General features: G+C 37.0%; 1 protein-coding gene across 1 annotated transcript in view; it reads right to left on the bottom strand.

Annotated features, from left to right (window-relative positions):
- arhgap42b (Rho GTPase activating protein 42b) overlaps window positions 1-21,791 on the bottom strand; it is a 76,587-nt gene that overhangs the window by 47,478 nt on the left and 7,318 nt on the right. Inside the window, exons 2-3 of the mRNA XM_035910239.2 lie at window positions 5,538-5,633; window positions 2,815-2,876 (exon numbers count right to left, since the gene is read on the bottom strand). Of these exons, the coding sequence (XP_035766132.2) occupies window positions 2,815-2,876; window positions 5,538-5,633 (158 nt within the window). The remainder of the gene's footprint in view (window positions 1-2,814; window positions 2,877-5,537; window positions 5,634-21,791) is intronic.

The raw sequence follows: 21,791 nt of genomic DNA on the forward strand, positions 1-21,791 counted from the left end.
TTGGGTTTCTTAAACATTTTTCCCCCAAATCTAACAAAGTACTTAGAAATGTGAAAAGAATCAGCAGCTTATTTGTTTTATTTATCCAGGCAGCTGATCTCGCCAGATTAAGAATCACTTCTATGAACATATTCTGGGCCCAGACAGTGAACATTAACTTTGTAAGAATTTTGATGTTGTGTGAAAGCAGACGAAATCTCCACGATCACTGTTCAAATACAAAAAAGTTCAAATACAAAGCTCTTAAGCAGTCTCCTTCTGACTCAGGGCCTGCCTGGCAACCTCACTAATGAAAGGCCTGCTGCTCTTTATTAGATGATAATTATGTTTACGTATAGAAAATGCTCCTTGGGTGTTGCATTGATGCAACATCCAAAGAGCACATGGAATAATGATTTATCAATTGTTGCTTTGCTAATGACGCGCAGCAAGAAGCTCTTAGGGTGCTTGTGCAGGTTTTTCTCTGGGAGCTCAGATTAGTGAAACCACCCCAAAAACAAACCAAACAAAAAAACATGCTAGCTTAATGTTGCCATCATCAACCCAGGACAGGCTTGCAAAAAAAGATTTTTTATCTCAAGAGCTCACTTCCTGGTTAAACAAAAGGTTAACCTTGGTTAAAATTGGCGATGCCGGTGAAATAGATTGGCAATAATTGACTAACTGCGAAGAAGACGCATGATCTAATGCATTTGTAGGCATCTGAGCTTTGGAAAAAAAGAAAAGAAACATGTTTCGCAGGTGACATACATTTATTAATGTTACCTTTATTCTTGTAAAATGATTAGGATGACACAATATTCCTTAAAGGTATGTAGTCTAACGAGAGATGACCCATTTCTTTAAGTGCAACTCTTTCCATCATAAAATTAAGTTGTGCTTTGAGTGTCAGCTGTGAGATTTGCATTCACATTCACTGAAACTCTACATAATTTTAGAAATATATTGCAAGCCTATCCAAGAACATAGAAGCATGGGTACAGCATAGCCATGTCCATCCATCCATCCACACATCCATCCATCCATCGTCTATCACTTATCTGATATGGTAGCTCGTAGCCCATCCCAGCTACCTAGCGTGAGAAGTGGGGTGTGAATGTGAGGGTGAATGCTTATCAGTATAGCTGTATATATGCAACACATATTGTAGACATGCAAACCTATGTGAGATCTGTACCTTAAACTTCAGTGAGCTATCTCAAATAAAAGTTTTGGTATCAAACATTTACTCTCTGCAGTCTAAAAAACGTGGCAGTATAAAGTTTGTAGATTCCTCCGTCACGGTGAACACAGTCCTAATGAAAATGTCTGAGGTAATTGCAAAACCTATAACTGCTAACCTGCAGCTGGTCACATTTGCATATCAGACCTCTTAAATCAGATGTACAGCTGAAGTATGTAGACTAATGTAATTGCTGCCTTGAGACATCTCTTAGTGCCACTGTCATAAACAGCTACTTTTACCTTTAAATGCTAGGCACGGGATATGTTCTTTTTCTGCATGAAAACATCGACTCAGGGGAACTAACAAAGTTGTAAAACCTAAACTTTAAAGATGTGCAACTTTACAACAAATAAAGTAAAAGTAAAAGCAAAAATACTACAAAGCATTTTATGTTTCACTGTACTGTTTAAACTCTACAACTGTGCTTTCTAACCGTCTAATCCACACTAGAAAAACCATGCATGGATAAGATGACGTGGAGGTGTGCACAGACAAATACTCTGTTCTTTTCAACAGATATCTCTATGCTGTCATTAGCCAAATAATTAAATTATGACAAACACACAAAAAAATGTGTCTGCCATACTGTTGGTTGAGGTGTGTGTGTGTGTATGTGTGTGGGCTCAGTTCTGCAACATTCTCACACCAGGTGGGGCATAAGCCCCTCCCCCAGGCCCCCTCCAATGCCCTTGCCCTTTATGTCATGCCTGGTTTGTCTGCAGGCATTCAGCGGAGTTGGAAGCCTTTTTTTCTGACCTTTAAACCAGCCAACCGGAGCCATAACTGCCACTTTTTGTACCATGCTTAAAAAAAAAGCCAACGATCTTAGTTCAAAATCCCATCAAAGAAAATGTGGGGCTTTAAATTGTTTTGCCAAAGTTTCTCCATTCCGTTGCCATTTTAATGTATTTTCATATTACTACCTATATCAATCATTATGTTATGCTCTGTTGACTTCCAGTCATCTGAAACCCATAGGAAAAATGTTTCCTCCAAGAATGAAAACCTCTAAAGAATGTCAGTTTCTATAATTCAGTAATGGCTTATGTTCTTATACACTAAGTTAGTAAAGCTGTGTAACTAGAGACTGTGATGCTCTGGTCAACAGGGTACAGCAGATCTACTAAGTACTCAGTATAAGTAACAAATCAAATTGATTTAATTATGGTAAAATAAACAGCTACTGTTCCGTTTTGCTTTTTGTGAGCTACAACTACATCAACTAATCATTAGCATTGCGGCAAAACTTTATATGACCGCCCACTGCAACCACAAACTCACTGATATTTCTATCATCTTGATTGACTACTATAAATTCCAGACACAAAATCCATGTTTAAAATCAAATGTTTGGATTTAGCAAAGCAAACAGATTAAAAGTGAACGTACTTTCAACACGCAAAATAAAATAAGAGGAAACTATTAACTAGATAATTGGCAATATTTGCTTTAGCGAATGCGATTTTGTTTTATTGTTGTATATCAAGTTAGAAAAATCGCTGTCAATCACCGGATGCAATAAAGACTGCGGCGCTTCTGTTTGAAATCTTAATTATGGTTTTGTTTGGTGTCTAAAATTGCATTCTTACCAAGCGTCTTCTTTCCTCTTCAACGGTGTTCAACAGCTGCGAGAACTCTTTGAATGACTGGGCTGAAACAGAATAAGACATATCGGCATATTAAAATGTTTGGTCAATATATATAAGTATGTATGAGTCCCCATTTCCCAATATATTCACAGCTGAGAGAGTACACACAGTGAACTGGGCTGTTGACACAGTCACATGATTAAAAAAAACGTAAGCAGAAAAAAAAGCATAGCCGTTAAACGTCAGCTGGTCCTGGCACCCTACGAGCACTGGAGAGGCGCGATGCTAAAATGTTTATTTGCACTGCAGCTTCAGACCTTTCAGTGCAGTACATTTTAGAACCTAATAAAAGCATGCAGCTGTCCAATTTAAGCCAAGACCAGCAGTAAAAAGAAAGGAATAATAAACCAACAAAAAACAATACTTCAATTGAACCCACTGATTGCTTCCCTTTATTTTCTCCCACAGCTAGGGTTTGCAATATACTGTCACAATACAGGAGAGACTGATGTGATAGAGATATGTTCCTGCCATCAGGGTTATACTTCAGTGGCTTATATTACATTTTGCAGGGCCAGATGAATTCAGCATACAATGCATCGAGGCTTATCTGACACAGAGCTGTGCCTTGATAGCTTCACAGCTTCATTAAATATAAGGCCAGATACAACGTGGCCTGTCTCGGTCAGCCCCTGTGTCACCCAATGTCTAGCCATTTAGCAGCGGTCGAGCTGCTCTGCTTGCCAACACAGTAACATCATTATCAACCCCGACAGCCTGGCATAGGGACCCATGCATCATCTTAGACACTTTGGTCCATTTACACACCAAAGCTTTTAAAGACTGGGGAGCAATGATTTTGTGCCAGTGATCCTGCAGGCAGGCTGGCCTCCTATTAATGCTACCAGTTCCTCTATCAACGGTGAAAACCTCTCAGGGGGTAAAGGGCACAGCTGGAGCCACTGATGGGACAAGATTAGACTGTGAAGAAAGGAAATGGGAGTCAAAGTGGGGTTATAACTTGCATATCATTCACTGCTAAGTGGAGGAAAGGCAATAAACCCGATGAATCACTAAATTAAATAAAGTCTAGTACCTTAGGAACGGATGAATTGGGAAGATAAGCTTTTTAAATGTACATTTTTCTGCACACTGTAGCTAAACAACAAGAGCTGTATGTTTACAATCAATTTTATGTGCTTAAAATGATGCTTTTTCTGTTCCATATTTAATATTTCGGAGCTGGATTTTTGCTCATCTCACTTATTCCACATTTGAACAGTTCTTGTCGACTGAAGGATTGACCTTCTATGAGTTGGGGCTGTAACTTTTCTAAAGATTTAAATTTCTATAGCCACATCAATCTTTTCGCCCCATTCTGGCTTGGAATGTGAATGTCACTGCAGGAAGTCATAGACTGAAATCAATAGAAGGTCAGATGAACCTGTCTGGCAGCACATACAGGATCCCAATGTTATGTGGGGAAGTAAGGAGCATCAAAGTGAACTATACCAATACTGCATCAAGATCATGGCTGGCATTCACACAAGGGTCTAGCTATGTCAGTCAGAAAGTTCAGTTTCATTGATGACTAGATTGATTTCAACAGGCTGTTTTTTCCTCAAATAGTAATCGTGGCCTTTTCTCCCCGAGGTGGTGAATGAACAGAGTAGTATTGCAGGAAGGATACTGAAGACCTGGACACAAATTTTCCAACATTTATAAATAACAGTCCACAAATGCTTCCCAACACGTGGCATGAAACTGTCATCACAACCATTTCTCCTGTGCCAGTTTCATGCATCGCCAAAAAGGTTCAGTTACAGGTGCGCTGCTAAAACATCCATTGTTGAGTCTAAAATCATCAGATTCTTAATTACAAGGGAAGTCAAGGGAAGGGTCTCTAATTAAAGTGTGCTTGATTCTAATGAGGTTTAGATTTGGATGTGGATTTTTCCAATAAATATAATTGGTCTCCTGCACCCATGGCCATCACACAGTAACAACAGCTTTGTGAGGGAAAAAAAGGACTATTCATTTTGCATTCAGATGAACATTACAGCCTGTAGAGGAGGTCGATATCTAGTCTAGCCCTCACAGATGGACAGTAATTCAGCAGTCTACAGCTCCACAGAGCGAAAGACTCAAGCTGGGGATAATGAGCAGTGCAAAAAACGGAGACGAAGAGGAGGCCAAACTGGGAGTCATGCCCATTAGAGCCAACGAGGCCCTCTGCACAGCTGCTTTCATATTCCTCTTGGAGGCTAGGAGGTTTGCACCTCCATTAATCTCTGACACTGATCACAATTAGTCCCTTTGATCTCATATAGGCTTGAAAAGATACAGGAAAAGCATCATAAGCAAATCAATAGCATTAATTATACATGCACAGCAGACAAGCTTAACATCCATACACAGCCAAACCCCATTCCAAGATCACGCTGGATTTTATTTGAAAAAATGAACAGCATTAGTGTTACAGCATTTTCTTTCTTCGTTAATTACTTTTACTAATATAAAGGTTAACTATAAACGAATCGTTTGAGCATGTGACCTTTACAAGACAAGTGCCCGCATGATACATGTGGGCACAGCAACTGTTTTCCCATGAGAAACTAAAACATAAAAGAAAAATTTGATTAAAAAAAATCTGATTGATGTGATGCAAGAGATGAAACGTTAGCAGGAGATGAATACTCTGTGCCTTGTTAAACTGGACTCACCGATGTTCATCTCATCATCTGTCTCTGCATCTCCTATGCACTCAAACTGGAACTCCTGCAGAGACTGGGAGAACTTCTGGACGGCAGCAGAAAGATCTGGAAAATCAGACGGGCTGAGCGTCAGATGAGGCATACCACAGATGAAAAGCACACTGAAGACACATGAATCAAATTTTATTGCACATTATAAAGAAAAATGTAATGTAATTTAATGCAAATTTAATGTGACCTCCTTGGACTATACGCAATAACCATATATAATTCGCAGACTTTGCTTATGCACTAGATTTTACTTTATTTTGCTTTTCCACTTTCACAAAAATGGGAACAAGCAGATGCATGTTGCTGAAAACAAGACACACTTCGGGCAAAACATATTCTGCTGTTCCACATCAAAAAAGTTTAGTGGACACAGAGACAAATTACTGGTTTCTGCTCTGTTGCTGCATTTATTGCAGTTCATATAACAGATCTTTTTGCCAATTATGAGCAAAAGCCTTGTGCCCCATCGCTTCCCACACAATAACTGGAAATAGATTTTGCAACACCTGGTAAAGGGTGCCAAAATTTTGCTCCCAGAACTTGTTGTCAAAGCGGAAACAAAGCAGAACCCAGAACAGCTACAAGTTCTATAAGTTGAGACTGACACGTGGTTAGTCAAATGACAGAAATTTCATATGGTTATACCATATCAAGATAACAACTACATCCAATAGCATTGCTTTAATTATTGTCAAGTTGCAAGGAATTATTTCCCCGGGCACCACAGCTGCATCATAAAACATCAGCATATAAATAGGCCTAGTTTTTATCTTATTAATGGGCAACAATAAATATTCAAAACAGACAAAAGTCAAGTCTTTTAAAATCAACTGCTCAATGGTTTCTTTTGAACACAAACTAAATGAAAACATTCATTAAACAGCCTTTATTCAGTTTTTTGAAAGGCTTTCTTACATTAGTAGGAGGCAAAAAATGCTTCTAAAAGTATTGTATGGATGAGATAGATCAATGGTTTGTTCATGTGTATGTGTCTTTGTATTTGCCTGCTCGCTGAAGTGTGCTAGTGAATGAGTAAGTATGGTCTGTAAGCCTTTAAAATAGCACGTGGTGCCTTTAATTAAGAAAAGTGAGCATCTTAACATTCTGAGAACTGAGGATTGACCTGTGCTTTGATGCAACGTTTCCTGTTGCTGAAAAGAGGTGTTCTCATACTGTACATATTAATAATAATGGTAACAATAATTTAGTGTCCAGCCTAACAGCCCAGGTCAGTGGCTCAGTTTTACTGACCCATGTACATTTTTACTGGCATGCAAAAAAAGGCCTCTAAATTCATTTCTACTGCAAGTCTCCAAGTCATCAAAGGAAAGACTCTGCATCAAGGATAGTTTTTAGTTGAGTTATTCAAGTTTTTCGATAAATCACTGCAGCCCTACTACTTCTACAGATATTTTCCTTTTAAACATTGGAAAACTGACAATAGCATAAAGCTCGACAATTCATAACAGCAGATAACAAAATAATGCACTTTTATGAACTGCTGTCTGTCCATGTACACGCCCACTGACAGTCACACATTTGCAATACTTACTGGTGCCTGATCATAATACCTGGATCTGAAAAAATAAGCCCAGATGAACTGTCTAACCTTTGTCTCAAAAATGATAAAGCCCACACAGAAAATACAAATCAATAGAACAATTCCACCCTTGGATACTCCCCACTGCTAGGTATAAATCTAGGATTTTATTGTATTCTACAGTTTAACTTGATCAAATGTCTTTTTTGACAACCTTCAGAGAGTACTGTCATTTTTTGTACTCCAAAACCTTCCAGCTATGAAAACACAAGTGCATGTGACTGCCAGTGGAATTTTTTTAAAAGATTTAAATGAGTCACAAGAATTTAACAATAAAGCAGGAGAATTTCATAGTATTTTTTTGTATGACGACAGTATTTATAAGCCTTAGTAATAACCGCTGATGAATAGAAGCAAGCTAAAGTCCAATAAAGATTGGAGGCATATTTACAAATGTGGCAATGAGAAACAGAATACCGCAGCATAGCACATGAACTGGTCCAAATATGATCCAATAACAAAGAAAATTGATTCAAGCTGCAGTCAGAAAGTTACAAGGCTGACCTCCTGCAATCATTGTTAGAGCCACAGGCAGCACAGTCGTAAGCTCTTTGTCTGGGTCTCTAAAATTTGTATGCATAAAACTACAAGTTTATGAACAAGTTTACTTAGCTTGTAAAGTCCTCTTCATACAAAGTATTATACCTTTGACTTAATAGCAATGAGCCAGAACTAGCCAAGAGCAATTTCTCTTTGTTTGGACTGATGAGTCAACCAGAGTGTAACATGTCCAGTCAAGAATTAAAGGTGCTTCAACAGTCTCTGATCTAATACTCTCAATGGGGAAAAAAAGACTAGGTTATCATTTCCTGAACCCTACCTGCCTTATATAAAACCTCCCACTTTCTCTTTGATCCATGGAATAAAGAAAAGAACTAAATGGGAACAGACAGACACCTCACCATGAGTTTAACTTCTGTTGCTGCTTAAAAAAAGTTGCACGAAACTATTTAATAGCTGATTAATGTTTTTTTATATCTACATTTTTCTGCCTGCCTTGTCAACAGTTTTCAAAAGTTTATGTGGGATATTAAAAAATGTACTTAATTTCCCCAATTAGGCTACATCAACTTGCAACTTACTGTTGTTTCATTTTTCTCCTCCCTCAAATAACAGCTTGGATGAGAGCTACACAAAAATTCTCCATTTTTTCACACATTAAAAGACATACACACCTTCACATATACACCAGGGAGTTTTAAACTGTTGGACAAGACAAAAATAAAGAGTACTCAGTTAAAATCTGGTTTCCATCTTACACACAGATGTACACTATAAACCAATGATATGTATGGTAGAAATCAGGTCCTTGATTCAAGAGAAGATCTAATTACAGTTACAACTGAAATCACAAGCAGGAAAGAAAGGCAGCCGTTTTTTGCATTTAATGAAAGGGTCAGAGTAACTACAGTGATGACGTCTATAAAGCTAACCGAGCGCATGACTCACTTATAATTGTGGGCCAAGTAATGAAGCTGCATAGACACCAGAAGAGTTCTTATCCATCTTCTTATTTCTCTCTTTGCTGTAAGAATCTTTGCCAACCAATCAAATTGACTGGTTTGTAATTCCGAACTCCAACTGGGGGCAGTCACTTCATTTTAATGTCTACTTCTTGAGCATGCCAAGATGCGTCAAACTTAACTTCTCAATGAATTCAGTAACTTCTATCTGTGTGTTCTGTGGTTTACTTAATAATCATTCATCTGATCTTCTTCAGGCTGAGGAAATTCCTGTGGACCCAAGTCAGTCGACTTTTAAGTATAAAAAGTATTTCTGGTAAAAATCTTTCATTTACCAGTACTCCTCCACTCTGCGCTTTCTGTGGGGGGAGGGAATTACAGACGGGTTGACACAGGCAGTGGAGACAGGATAAAAGGAAGTGCATCCATAAAAAGCAGGAAAAAAGTGAAATGAAAACAGGAACAAATAAATGAAAAGATGTGAATACAATATTTTGTATTTGAATATGCTCTGTAAAGGACGACTTCAGTCACTCCCTCGTATTGGTGGATTAGTGATTGTGGAGGAACCTGATAGCTGCGCTAAACTGCACAGCCATGTTATAATTAGATGCAATCTCATGTATGCCATATATGGCAATGAACACTGCTGCGTATATCTGTATATATGTGGCAGTGTTTATTGCATTTTTCAACAGCTTTTCATCGAATCTACTTTACCCATTATAATGTTAAACTTTGGCTCTGCTCCCCACCAGAACAAGTACCATACAAATCAAGCTTCTGCAGCCTTGTCACTGACATTAACAAGCAGCAGAAACAGCACAAAGAAAATTGGAAGTGATCATATTATACATTTTAGAAGAAAAGGGTATTGCTAAATAATGTTCAATGTGTCTGCTTATAATTAGTAGCGCTTGCATCTGGTAAAAGTGCGGGGGAGTCAAGGTCAAGATATGTCAACTAGTCATGTCAGCCTAATTGACTTGCCATCATAACTAGTCCTGATAATCTTCAAGTTAAGCCTTAGAAGCATTATGCAGCCAATTGAAAAAGCCTTACTTTTGACATGATCACATGAAGTTGTTATTGGGAAGTACTTGGTTCCCTCATTTCTGCTTGCAGTTGTTATTTTTACTCTGTTTTTAACTGTGCAAGTGAAGCGAATATGTTTCATATCTCAGTTACGTAAAAGTTAACGTGTGGGCCTGCTGAGGTGAAATTTTAATAATGAGTGAAGATCGGGCACGTGAGGGAATATTTTCACATTTCAACTTTCTTTTGGATTTATAATTAAAAACAAAACAAGGCAAATATTCTAAAATGCCTTTTGCCTTTTATTTGCCAGCTCACTCAGTTCAAATGTATGCAGTGTTCTCATATCTATTGTTGGCAATGACTCACTAATTGCTTCTTACCTTAATTATTCTCTCTTCAACAGTCTTTACCTAAAAAACCCCTCAAAAGTAAAAAAAAAACAAAAACAAATTGACACAGATACAGTATATGGGGCTAAAACTGTGTTTATGTAATAGACTCATTAAAAATATAAAAGACTCATTAAGTACTATTAAGTACCAGCGGTTTTACAGGTTTCAAGTGTAAATGGCACACGTAGGTTTATGATTACATGCTTGGATACAGTTTGTTCTTATACTTGAAAAAGCTTTGAACTTTGCTCGTTAAGAAGGCTCCAAATTATCTTTAATACAATAAAAAAAAGTTTAAGAGCAACCATCAAGTTACAAAATTGCAAACCTTTGAGTTTCATTTTCTGCTGCAAATTGCCTGTAAGAGGATGCTTGACAGTTTATAAAAGATATAGTGGCTACCCAGGATAAAATAGCGTATCCTCACTAAAAGGGTCTAAACTTCACAGGAACAGAAATTGCTTGACAGGTCTGATATTATTCTAACCCTAACAGTCAGCACTGATTCATTCATTTTCAATGTATTTAAGAAAGACAACTGCAAAGCTTCTCTTCTCGAATAGACCACACACTGAAGTGTTCATAAAAATATGTTGTTTTAAGTATGTCTGACCACTTGTAAATGTTGCAGAGGCTGCACTGAACAGCACTGAGAGGAACTCAGAAAATGTATTGTGCCATTGATGCACTCCTATCGTTCCCACTTTGACTCTAAAACTGCAGATTTCAGATCAATACCATGCTGCAGTTGTCTGGGTGTGCTCACAGGACCATCAATAATGGATGATCTTTTAACTCTGATGCTCAGATTAACCCCACCTTTGCCAAACCTACCAATGTTACAGTCACTTGAATGTAATGTTTCCTAACAGCCTTTATCAAAACCCAGGAAAATGAAACATTAAAATTACAACAAAAGTTTTGGTATTATAGGATATGGTCTTTACCTTTTGTCTTAATTCTTCAGCTTCAACATCAATGTTGTTTCTCTTGGTTCATTTGCAAAACCAATGTTCTCATTTCTAAAATTTATAAACTACCAACCACAATTCAAAAAGCTATTCACTGCTTATCAGACTGCTCTGAAATAATAGAATTGAAATCTTCAACAAAATTATTTTTGATATTGCTTTATATCTATGGCAACAGCAATGGCCCAAAAGTCATGGGATATTTTGGTTAATGAGCCTACTAATGAGCATGGTCACACAGTTCTGTTATTAATCTGTGCTGTACATATCTACAACATTCTACTCTCTGATACTGCTCTACAGTGTTTTGGTGCTATTTTTCTTTGGGGTCAAAAACCCATAAAAGTATCAAGTAAAAGGTCTTTTATAGCAGCACCGAACTTAATATATCTGAACTCATTTTCTCAGACATCAAAATTAATACTAACTATTCAGTTGATGATATGACTAACAAGAAATAGCACTTTAATTAATTTACTAGATTTAATTATGCCAATCAAAGTAGGAAAAAAGTGCTCTGTTAAATCATCCCCATGGTTGAGCACCTCTATCTAGGAGCTCAAAAGGGTCTGCAGAGTAGCTTAGAGGAGATGGAGGAAAACTCAATTAGAAGTCCATCTACTAGCTTATAAAGAAAGTGTTGCATCTTATAACAAAGCTGTCAGAAAAGCCAGAGGAAATTATTCCTGAAAAATGACTGCTGATAATGAAGGCAACCCTAGACTATTGTTCTCTTGAGATGAGGAATATCACACCTCTGGAAAATGTGAGGAATACTCCATCCTGTTACAAAAAAGAAAACCATATGTGTATATATATATATATATATATATATATATATATATATATATATATATATATATATATATATATATATATACACATATACATATATACATATATATATATATATATATATATATATATATACACATATACATATATACATATATATATATATATATATATATATATCTATATCTATAGATATATATATATATAAGATAAAATATTAACCCCACCACATTCTTCATCTGCACTAAAGACAATTCTCAAATTTACCTCCTGTCTTTAATATAATTGTGTGGCTGAAATAAAACGCAAACCTTCACTTTCCAGGTTAAAGTATATTTTTAAATTGTATTTATTTTCTTTGTCTCAACAATCATTAAACAGAAGGCATTCAAGCCTGTCTGCACACAAAAATAAATTAAATAAAATAATAATTAGAGATTTAACACTCAACTATGATGCTAAGGCTGTTTTTAATTTATGTTTAGCTTTTGGCAAATTTGATTACTTTATTCACCATCATGACTACTTGTAGGTTTTTCCTAATATGATGCTATTTCCTGAATCGGATTAAATATCTCCAGTAGGAAATTCTTTTTCAGCTGTGGAGATCAGGAATCTAATGGCACTTCTTGGGGTGATGAAAAATTCAGGTGTGTTGGTCTGCTACTGCTACGATATTCATCGCCATAGTAACGCAAATGACACACAACTATATATGCTGAACTCTAGCCCTGGATTTAACTGGCATTAATAAATAAATAAAAGTTAATGAAGATAAAAGGTAAATTATTTTACCTCAATGAAATTGAAGGCGCTCATTTGGCAAGTAAACACACTGGATAAAACCAGACATTAAGAGTCATGCTTATTTAGGAGTGACTGAGCATAAAGTCGCGCATTAATTGTGCCTTTCATCTCAGCAATATTACCAAAATTTCACCTTATCTGCACTCTTAGATATTCCACTGCCAAATTGGTAGACATCCATTAAATCTGCCCCCAAACTCAGTCTACCTCAAAATGTTAAGGAAGTAAAGTCTGTGGATACTTTCAAGAAACTTTCAGAGAGATTCTTCTTTAAGCATTTTGCTTAATATTGATAGCTGAATAATATTTGCACAGGTAATTGAATTGATTGATGCCTTAGTACTATACGGCACATCTTGAGTAATCTTAATAGTTATAGAACAAATGTACTTTTATTTGAACAATACTAAATCTTCTCTCTCCTCAAAAGAACTGAATTTACAAATAATATAGGTTCAGAAGAGCTCAAGGTTTAGGAAATGATGGTGTTTCTGTCGCTCAGAAAGGTAATGTTCTGTTACTCAGTCCAATGGTTTCATAATGGTGGAGAGAAATGTTAATTATGCAGCTGCAGTGACTATTATTTGCAAGCATGTTTTCTCATTCCATCTCTCTCTCTCGTTCTCTGTGTCTCTGTGTAACTGGTTTTGTTTAGCTCATTGTACTTTATTTTTTTCTCTTTTCATTTTTTTTCTCTTTGACATGTTGATGATTCTGTTTCATTTCTTGTTTTTAATGTAGTTTTATGTTTCATATCTCTGTAAACCATTGCATGTAATTTTGGCCTGTACAAATAAATTGACTTGAGCTGACTTCACAGACTTCAGCTTAATAACAAATGAAAGAGTCGACACAGACTTGAAATCTTTATATTATCAAAAGTAAATGTGATGGAGTCAGTTTGTATTGATTTCCTGCTCTTTAATCACAGAGTTATGGGCTGCTCATGGGAAACATTAAACTGTTAAAAAGATTGGGTGCTCTTCTTAAAAAGAAGGGTTTTGAATGAGCTTTGTAGAAAAAAAAAATATAATTATGAAACTGAAACAAAAAGGGATACTTTCAGCATCAGCATTCAAGTTATGCATCTCCTCAAAACTATACCTCAGCAAATGAGCAGCAACATAAATAAATAAAGCAGCTCCCAATTTTTACATTTTTATTGAAAGGTAAAAAAAAAATGTCCTTCATTTCAACCTTTTTCAAACTACTAGATTACCCATAATAAGCATTAACACTATTTATGCATGAGCTATGTAGCTGGCACAGTGGTTGGGGCAGAAACAAGTTCAGAAGTTGGTCAATACTTTAGCGCTTTTCCTGAATAGCTGATAAAAATTACAATACTTTTGTTCGTTACTCACTCACTCTAATTAGTACTGAAAAGAAACCACTGATGGGCGATTAATATCATCTAAAAACTATTGTTATTACTATCAAAGCAGTCGAACTCGCAGCTCAATTTCTGCAGCTGTGTTATGAATTACGTGGGCACAAAGAAAGTAAAGACTAGGGAAACAACAATGAAGGTCTATGTAATAAACCTGATATCACTGCTCTTTTTGAAACCAGAGTGTAATATGTGTGATTGTGTGTACTTCTGTATAATATTTATAGGTGAGTTGACTGGCAGAGTTTTTTATACCCACATATAATAAAGAATGATCTGAAGATTGATTGATTTACACTTTAGATCTTATAATAAATTAGATATTTGTATAAATGTGCTTGTGAAAATAGATTTTAGTATACATACGTGTGTGTGAATGAGTAATTGTAACCATGAAGGTACAAGGTGTGGAGATGGACAGTGCACAAGAAAAGGGAAGAAGAGAGTGCAAGGTGGAGATGAGTGTCAGGGGTGATTTGTGGTTAAGAGATAGCAGCACATGTGAAAGGGAAGGCTTACTAGATGGTGGTGAGGCCTTCTATGATTTATGGTTTGGATTCAGTAGCACTAACAAAAAGACAGGAAGCTGAGCTAGCAGAGAGGTAGCAGGTTTGAAGAAGCTAAGGTTTTTACTCGGAATGACCAGAACGGACAGGGTTAGAAATGAGTATATCAGAAGGACAGCTGAGGTTGAGTGGTTTGGAGACAAAGATAGGCAAGGCTGAGATGGTTTAGACATGTGCAGGGGAGGGAATTATGATATATTGAAGAAAGAATATAGAATAAGGAGCTGCCGGGCAGGAGGAAAAGAAGACCACTGAGGAGGTTCATGGATATAGACAAGCAGAACATGCAGAGGGTTGGTGTGACAGAGGTGGATGCTAGGCATAGGGTGAGATGGAGGCAACTGATCCACTGTGGCAACCGCTAAAGGAAGCAGCTCAAAGAAGTAGAAGAATAAGATTTGAGTCTTTTGAGTCATTCTGGTAAGATTCGCTTATAACTATACCTCAATGTACCACATTTTACTTTGGGCAATGTTTAAACGAGAGCTAGCGCAACAATTATGTATTTGTTTTCTATTTAAATGCATTATTTACTAAGATCAGGAATTAGCGCAAATAACTTTGACCCGCTGGTCATCAAACGTATATTCCAGAAAATATAGCACAACCACTTACAAAGAAACCGTCCCGCTGAAACTAGCAGCAGCAAAGATAAATGGCAGGGGGATCAGTATAAAGGAAGATAAATGAACAGCTTAATTGTTTTATCCTCAGGGAAACAGTAAAGGTGTAATCAGCATAACATATTCCAGGCTTTATTGGTTTGAACGTGAATGTTTACTGTTGGAAATCTGCATCTAAATGCACAGACTCACTGGACAGTTTATTTGTTACACCTGTGCAAACTCAATGCATCTGGCATGCAGACATGGCCAAGAAAATCTACTCTGCTAAAGAATTAAAAGACCAGTCAAGAGACTTCAGGAACATTCCATTGCTACTGGTGCCCAATAGGCTGCTGTCACCTAAGATTAGAAAAATTGAGGTTACAGTGGGCACAGGCTCACAAAATTGGCAGGGTAGTACCACTGGCTAATGGTAAGGCATTCTGGTAAATAGACAGCCATGCTGTCTATTTTGGCCGGGATACATATATATATATAAACATATATCTATAGTATTAGAACATTGGAAACATGTTAATTTGTAATATGGGTAATGACATCGGTGTTGATTTGTGCTGTAACATATGGTGGAGGTAGAAAGCACGAATCTCTCCTAACATGTACCTTGAACAGTTTGAGCTGCTCCTAGTGGTATAATGACAAGGGCTTCTTTCTGGTCCACTTTAAGCCTCTTGGGCCAATTTGAACATCATTTACACACAGCAGCCTAACTGGGCAGTTGCTGACTGTGTCCATCCCTTTATAACTACAGTGTTGTTATGTTCTAATGGGCACTTTCAGCAGGATGTGAGTGTCACATAACTCATATAGTCTTAAACAGAGTTTGCAACTTAAATGTCCTCCACAGTTACTAGATTAGGGTGAATGTAGCTCAGGAGGTAGGGCATGTCATATACTAATCAGAAGTTTGGTGGTCCGATCCCTGGCTGCTCCACTTTGCATGCCTTCGGCATAATACTAACCTCAAGCTGCTCTCTGAGTATGAATGTGTGTGAATGTTAGATAGAAAGTACTAGAAAGCACAGAAAGAAGTGCTTGGGTGAATGAGACAAGTTGTAAAAAGTACTTTGAGTACTCAGGTAGAGTAGGAAAGCAACCATTTACCATATATTTCAAGATCCATCATGAAGGTGTTGGTTACAAATCTGCAACAATTTTGTGAAGCTATTATATATCAATATATCAACAGGCCAAGGTGGCTGTGGCTACAGTGTAGCTTGCCATCACCAGTGTGTGAATGTGTGTGTGATGACTGGTTGTGTAGAGCGCTTTGGGGTCCTTAGGGACTAGTAAAGCGCTATACAAATACAGGCCATTTACCATTTACCAGCACTTTGTTGAATGCATGCTATGAATAATTAAGGCAGTTGTAGCCTCCAATGCATAATGGACTGTCACTAAATACAATAAATGCAAAGTCTTCACAACTTCAAAAAGCAATTCAGTTTCTGTATTGGTCATATCAAGAAAATATAATAATATGCATCACATGTAACATTGTTACCAAACATTAGTAGTTCATTCTGTAAGAAAGGAAGAAAATATGGAACAAAGGACACATTGTATATAGGAACTATAGTCTCTGTGGTTCCCTCAATATTTCATCTTATTCTTAGACACCTATTCTGTCAGGAACAGGAATTTGGTGCATTCTGCTTTCTATATGTGTAGCGAAATGGTGCTATGTTTTTCACAGAAGTAATGAGAGGAACAAGTCTAACTCGTATAAGGCGTGAATCTGAAAATGTTACCACATGAAGTGAAACACTGGTATAAGAAAAAAAATACTGATGCCTGAGTAAGAGAGGTGAAAAAAGGAAGCAACCCACTTCTGATTTTACTTCATTACATTAAACACCTTAAAATATTGTTGTCTAATTATATACTCAGCACACATTTTAGCTCAGTCTGCACTGAATTTTCCTATTAGAGTATTTAACTTGCAGCAATGAGTCTTCTCAGAGTGGGAATGCAGTAAGAGGTAACTGAAGGAACAATAGTATTGTGTACCATCCTCCTGTATAGGTTTTAATCAAAGAGCAGAGGTCTGACCACCCAGGCAAGACATTGCTGGATGGAAAAGCTATGCCAGTTAGTGCCCAGTGTGAGAGATATGAGAAAGGACTATGGCTGTCAGTCATCGCACAACAAAACCCCCTGGGTACAACCTTTATCTCATCTTCAGGGCAACCACATACTACCAAATTCCATCTGCTGACAGCGCCTGACAAAACACGGACAACACTACATTTGAAACTGAAAGTCTTCCTGCAAACACTGCATACTTATTTCACTATTAGGACTTAACCAATACGGATAGCAGTCATACACTCTACAAGAGCAATTCAGTTATTTTTAGTTTTGGGGTGGCAACTATATCTCAGTCAATAAAACATATAGTTTCTGTGTCTGGTTGAACGACATAATCATAATTATGGTACTTTCATATGTAAGGTACCAAATTAACACCCTCCTGGGTTTTAGTATCCAAAGCATGAAAAAGAAACAATTTCCCCAGCAGGAAATCAAACATTATTACTTCATTTTCTGTAAAACGCACTGATACTATGTTGAAATCCATTTAGCAATTTCTAATTGATCCAGGCTTCAGTTTAATACAAGAAACTTCCTCCTAGTATGTCAACCTTTTAAATCCAAGTCGCAAAGATGGTGGTTATGAAACAATTACATTTCTGAAACCCTCACTAAGTTCAAAATAAGTTTTAAAGTTGACAGACTTCCTCTACACAAAAATCCCTGCAAGCTCGAGAAACATATCTCAAAAGAATCTTAGAAACTATCCAATTGACCTGCTAAATTTCAGGCATATTACAACATCTGTCTGCTGCACCCCCGGTTCACCGTACAATGTGACTGACATACTCATTATAACACTAATTACACAGCAGCATCCTTGTTGTGCTTTCACTCCTCTAAATAATTCTTTGGGGTTTTAATGAAGTACCTTAACACAAATTGATGCGGAAAAGCTTTTAAAACCTTAAGTCGCAGGAATAAATGCGTTCCATTAAAAAGCCTTACTATGCACTCGTCTCCAGTTTGTGCTAAATAGCGACAAGTTTTCACTTCCCCCAAATGACTCACAGTGAGTTTAAGATAATCTGTGTCACATTTACAAGCTACATTCCTTGACTTTGCTATACATCTTTGCCTTCCTTGAGGCACACAAACAAAAAAAAGAAATCTGCTATAATGTTCTTTTTTTTGTAGAGACAGCTCACTCTTTGCCTATATATCAACATTGCAATGAGAAACACCGTAGTTACTTTGTCTTGTCAGTGAGACACTGCTGATTTCAGATGAGAAGGTCTTCAAAGGGGAAAGCTTTTGTGCACCAAGCTTAATGAGAGATGGGGAGATCTCTTTGATGCAACAGTGGGGTGCATTGTGCCACTTTGATTCCATTTGGAGGGATTGTAATGGAAGAGCGGCCCTTCAGGTAAGGCCTCTTCCACCTGCTTACTATTACGTTTGCCTGTCAGTCACCCAGCAGGGGAGATAGTGTATCAGAGCCAGCAGACAGTCCTTTGCACTCACGGAGCATACCGAAACTTTCCCACCGCAAGCTGTTGTTTGAAACAAAGCCTCATCTAATATATCCAGCTGTAGCATCAAGCAACACCTTTAACAGGCAGTTTTACTCAATTCTGGCGTTCGGCAGTTAAAGTGTTTATTACTAGTTTTTGTTCAGGCCTTTTTGGAGTAGGTCATTGACATGGCATGGTAATCAGCTGTAGCTTAGCCTACTTAGAATAAACCCTGCCTAACAATTCAGCTTTGTAACCAAAATGTAATAGTTTATTTATGTAACAAAACTCCCCACACTAATAGAGAGCTTAGGATTTCCACAAACACATGGCTATGTAATACCAATTTCCAGCAGATTGTTGTTTACTTTTACGTGTTCATTAGAGATAAATGGGATTCATGGATAGTCTGTTGTTACTGGTGAATGGTGAAAAACATACCTCTCAAATGTTGACATCATGTGCCATTAATGGCATTGTCAGCGATACATATCCAGCAATGACTGTAACTTGCATTTGTAGTAGGCACCTTTGTCCACAGTAACTCTAGTATTTCTAGCAGATTCAACCCCCTAATGTGGTTTAAGATGGGATAATAAATTAGCAACTCATGAGAGGTCTTAATATGAATGTATTAAGCACTAATGGAAGAGATTCAGTTTGAAATCTTGGGTTTAGAAACAACAGCATAGCTACAAAATACTTCACAGTTAAAATCCTACGTGGTAGTCCCCCGTGTTCCAATTACAGCAGTTGTTTTCTCATTTCAAAACAAAGAAAGTTAATCCAGCAATTTAGTATTTTTTAGATGAACTGCACGTCATTATTGTGAAGCTAGGTATCGTTATGTCTCAATTATTTTATGCACTAAAGTGAATTTGTCATTTACAATGACTTATATCCAAAAATCTGCTTTTATGCCTATTAAGTATTGGCTAATTAATTCTTTCAACAAATTTGTTAGGTTTCCCCACATATTCATGCAGAAAACACATCTGCATCATTTCCAGCTATTTAAATTGCTGAAAACAACTTAGAAGATGTAAGATACTGACACTGAGTCTTTGATGTGAGGCTGATGCAATGCTACAGCCTATTCTTTAGCGCCAAAGAAAAAGATCAGAGTTATTACCCCTGCAATTCTGCGGGATTGAAAAAAAATGAAAGGCAGACAGGCCAGCACCTACCATTTATCACCAGGTCTACTGCCTGACTGAGGTGAGAGATTTTCTTTCAGAAGACACATAGAGAACACATCTGGTACAAATTCTAACAGAGATGAACTTATTTCTCAAAAAAGTTCTGATAAAATCAGCTCGATTGCTACTTTGTAGTAACAGTGGTAACAGTTCTCAAAGGCCCTTTTCAATATAAGACTTAAGGAAGCTTGTATTTAGTAAAAGAACAGCTAAGTACAGACTTTAAAGAAAGATAATTCAGTTTGCAAAAAAATCACTTTTTCAAAATGTTTTATTTCAACCCACTGTGGACAAATATAAAGGACAAATCTTTTTAGTCAGTATATACTGGTACACATTTAGTATACATTTGCTGTGAAAAAGTCCACCCATCATTTCTTTACATTTTCTTGTCATTTTTCTAAAGCGGTCTTCAGTTGTCCTCCAAGTTTTCCGAAGGACATTTAGCTTTTTAGCTTTTTTACTTATTGTCAGTTTAGGCCTTGTCACTAAACACTGACCTATGAACGATTCAAGTGGATAAAAGACACCTAACTCCAAGGATGAACCAGTGTTATGTCAACACCAATTTTAAATTATATTTAAAAAAAATTGTTAAATGCAGCCTATTCCAAAAACACAATTTGTTCCCATTTGTTTAGCTCAATCTATGAAAAAGGACAACGAAAGCACAATTTGACAAGCAAAAAATAGTATTTTTCCACCAACAAGGTGATTTCAAAAGAGTGGCATATTTCAGCACGGTGAACAGTTAGTCCTTCAAAACATGACAAAACAGTTTGAGAAAACTGGACAAGTAGAGGACAGAAAATGAAATGTCAGGTCTAAAAAACTATCTACAACAGATGAACAGTATCTGAAAGTCAAATCCTTAAGAAAAAATCCCCCAGCAAATATCTGACACAGGCCCCAAGAGATGTAGCCCTCTCTTCAGCTGATCTACTGTTCACCAAAGCCCCATCGGAAGCTGCCTCACTTGAAGTGTGGCGGTCAAGAACTCAGTCTTAAGAAAAGGAAGAGGTAAAAGGCTGAAGAATACCAAACTACATATGACAATACGTGGCAAAATGTCTTATGATGTGATGACATTTTTGGTTCAAAATGTCACCAGTAAAAGAGGTACCACAGTGAGTATCTAGAGCCATCTGTAAATCATGGTGGTTTTTGTAATGGTTTAAGGCTGCATTTCAACCGTAAACCAGCTATTCAGTTGACACAGTGTGAATGACAAAATTATGACCAAATGGTGTCATTTTTCAGTGTGGCAATGATCTTCTAATGCATTAAAAGCACTTGCTATAGGAAAACCACCCAATGGAACACTTAGTCATGACTGTCTCTTGGCCTTTTAAGAGCCCCAACCACAAAATTATCAAAGCAGTGTGGGTCCTTCTTGACAGAACGGAACAAAAAGCCGCCAACATCCAAAGAAAAGCTTTGAACTTCCTCAAGAATCCTCAAGAACACTTCCTGAATGCTACTAAAAGAAATTATTAGAAACCTTGTTTAAGAGAGTTGAGGAGAGAAGGTTGCCCTACCAAATATTGACTTTCAAGCTCACTAGAATTGTACAAACTCTGTTTTCACTGTATTATACTGTATTTCCATGTATTACACATCACTGCACCTACTTTCAATTTTTCAAGCAAAATCTTAACTTGCCTGGGGATTCGGAAACATTTTACACAGTATTATATATACATTTATATATTTCAGTTTGTATTTAGGATGACACACACAAAAAATATTGAATGATTAATTATTGAATTTTGAATGTTATGGAGGTGAAATACATATGAACCACAATACGTGGCATT

Source organism: Neolamprologus brichardi, chromosome 14 (genome assembly GCF_056152115.1).
Source record: "Neolamprologus brichardi isolate AB-2024 chromosome 14, ASM5615211v1, whole genome shotgun sequence".
Taxonomy (NCBI): Eukaryota; Metazoa; Chordata; class Actinopteri; order Cichliformes; family Cichlidae; genus Neolamprologus; species Neolamprologus brichardi.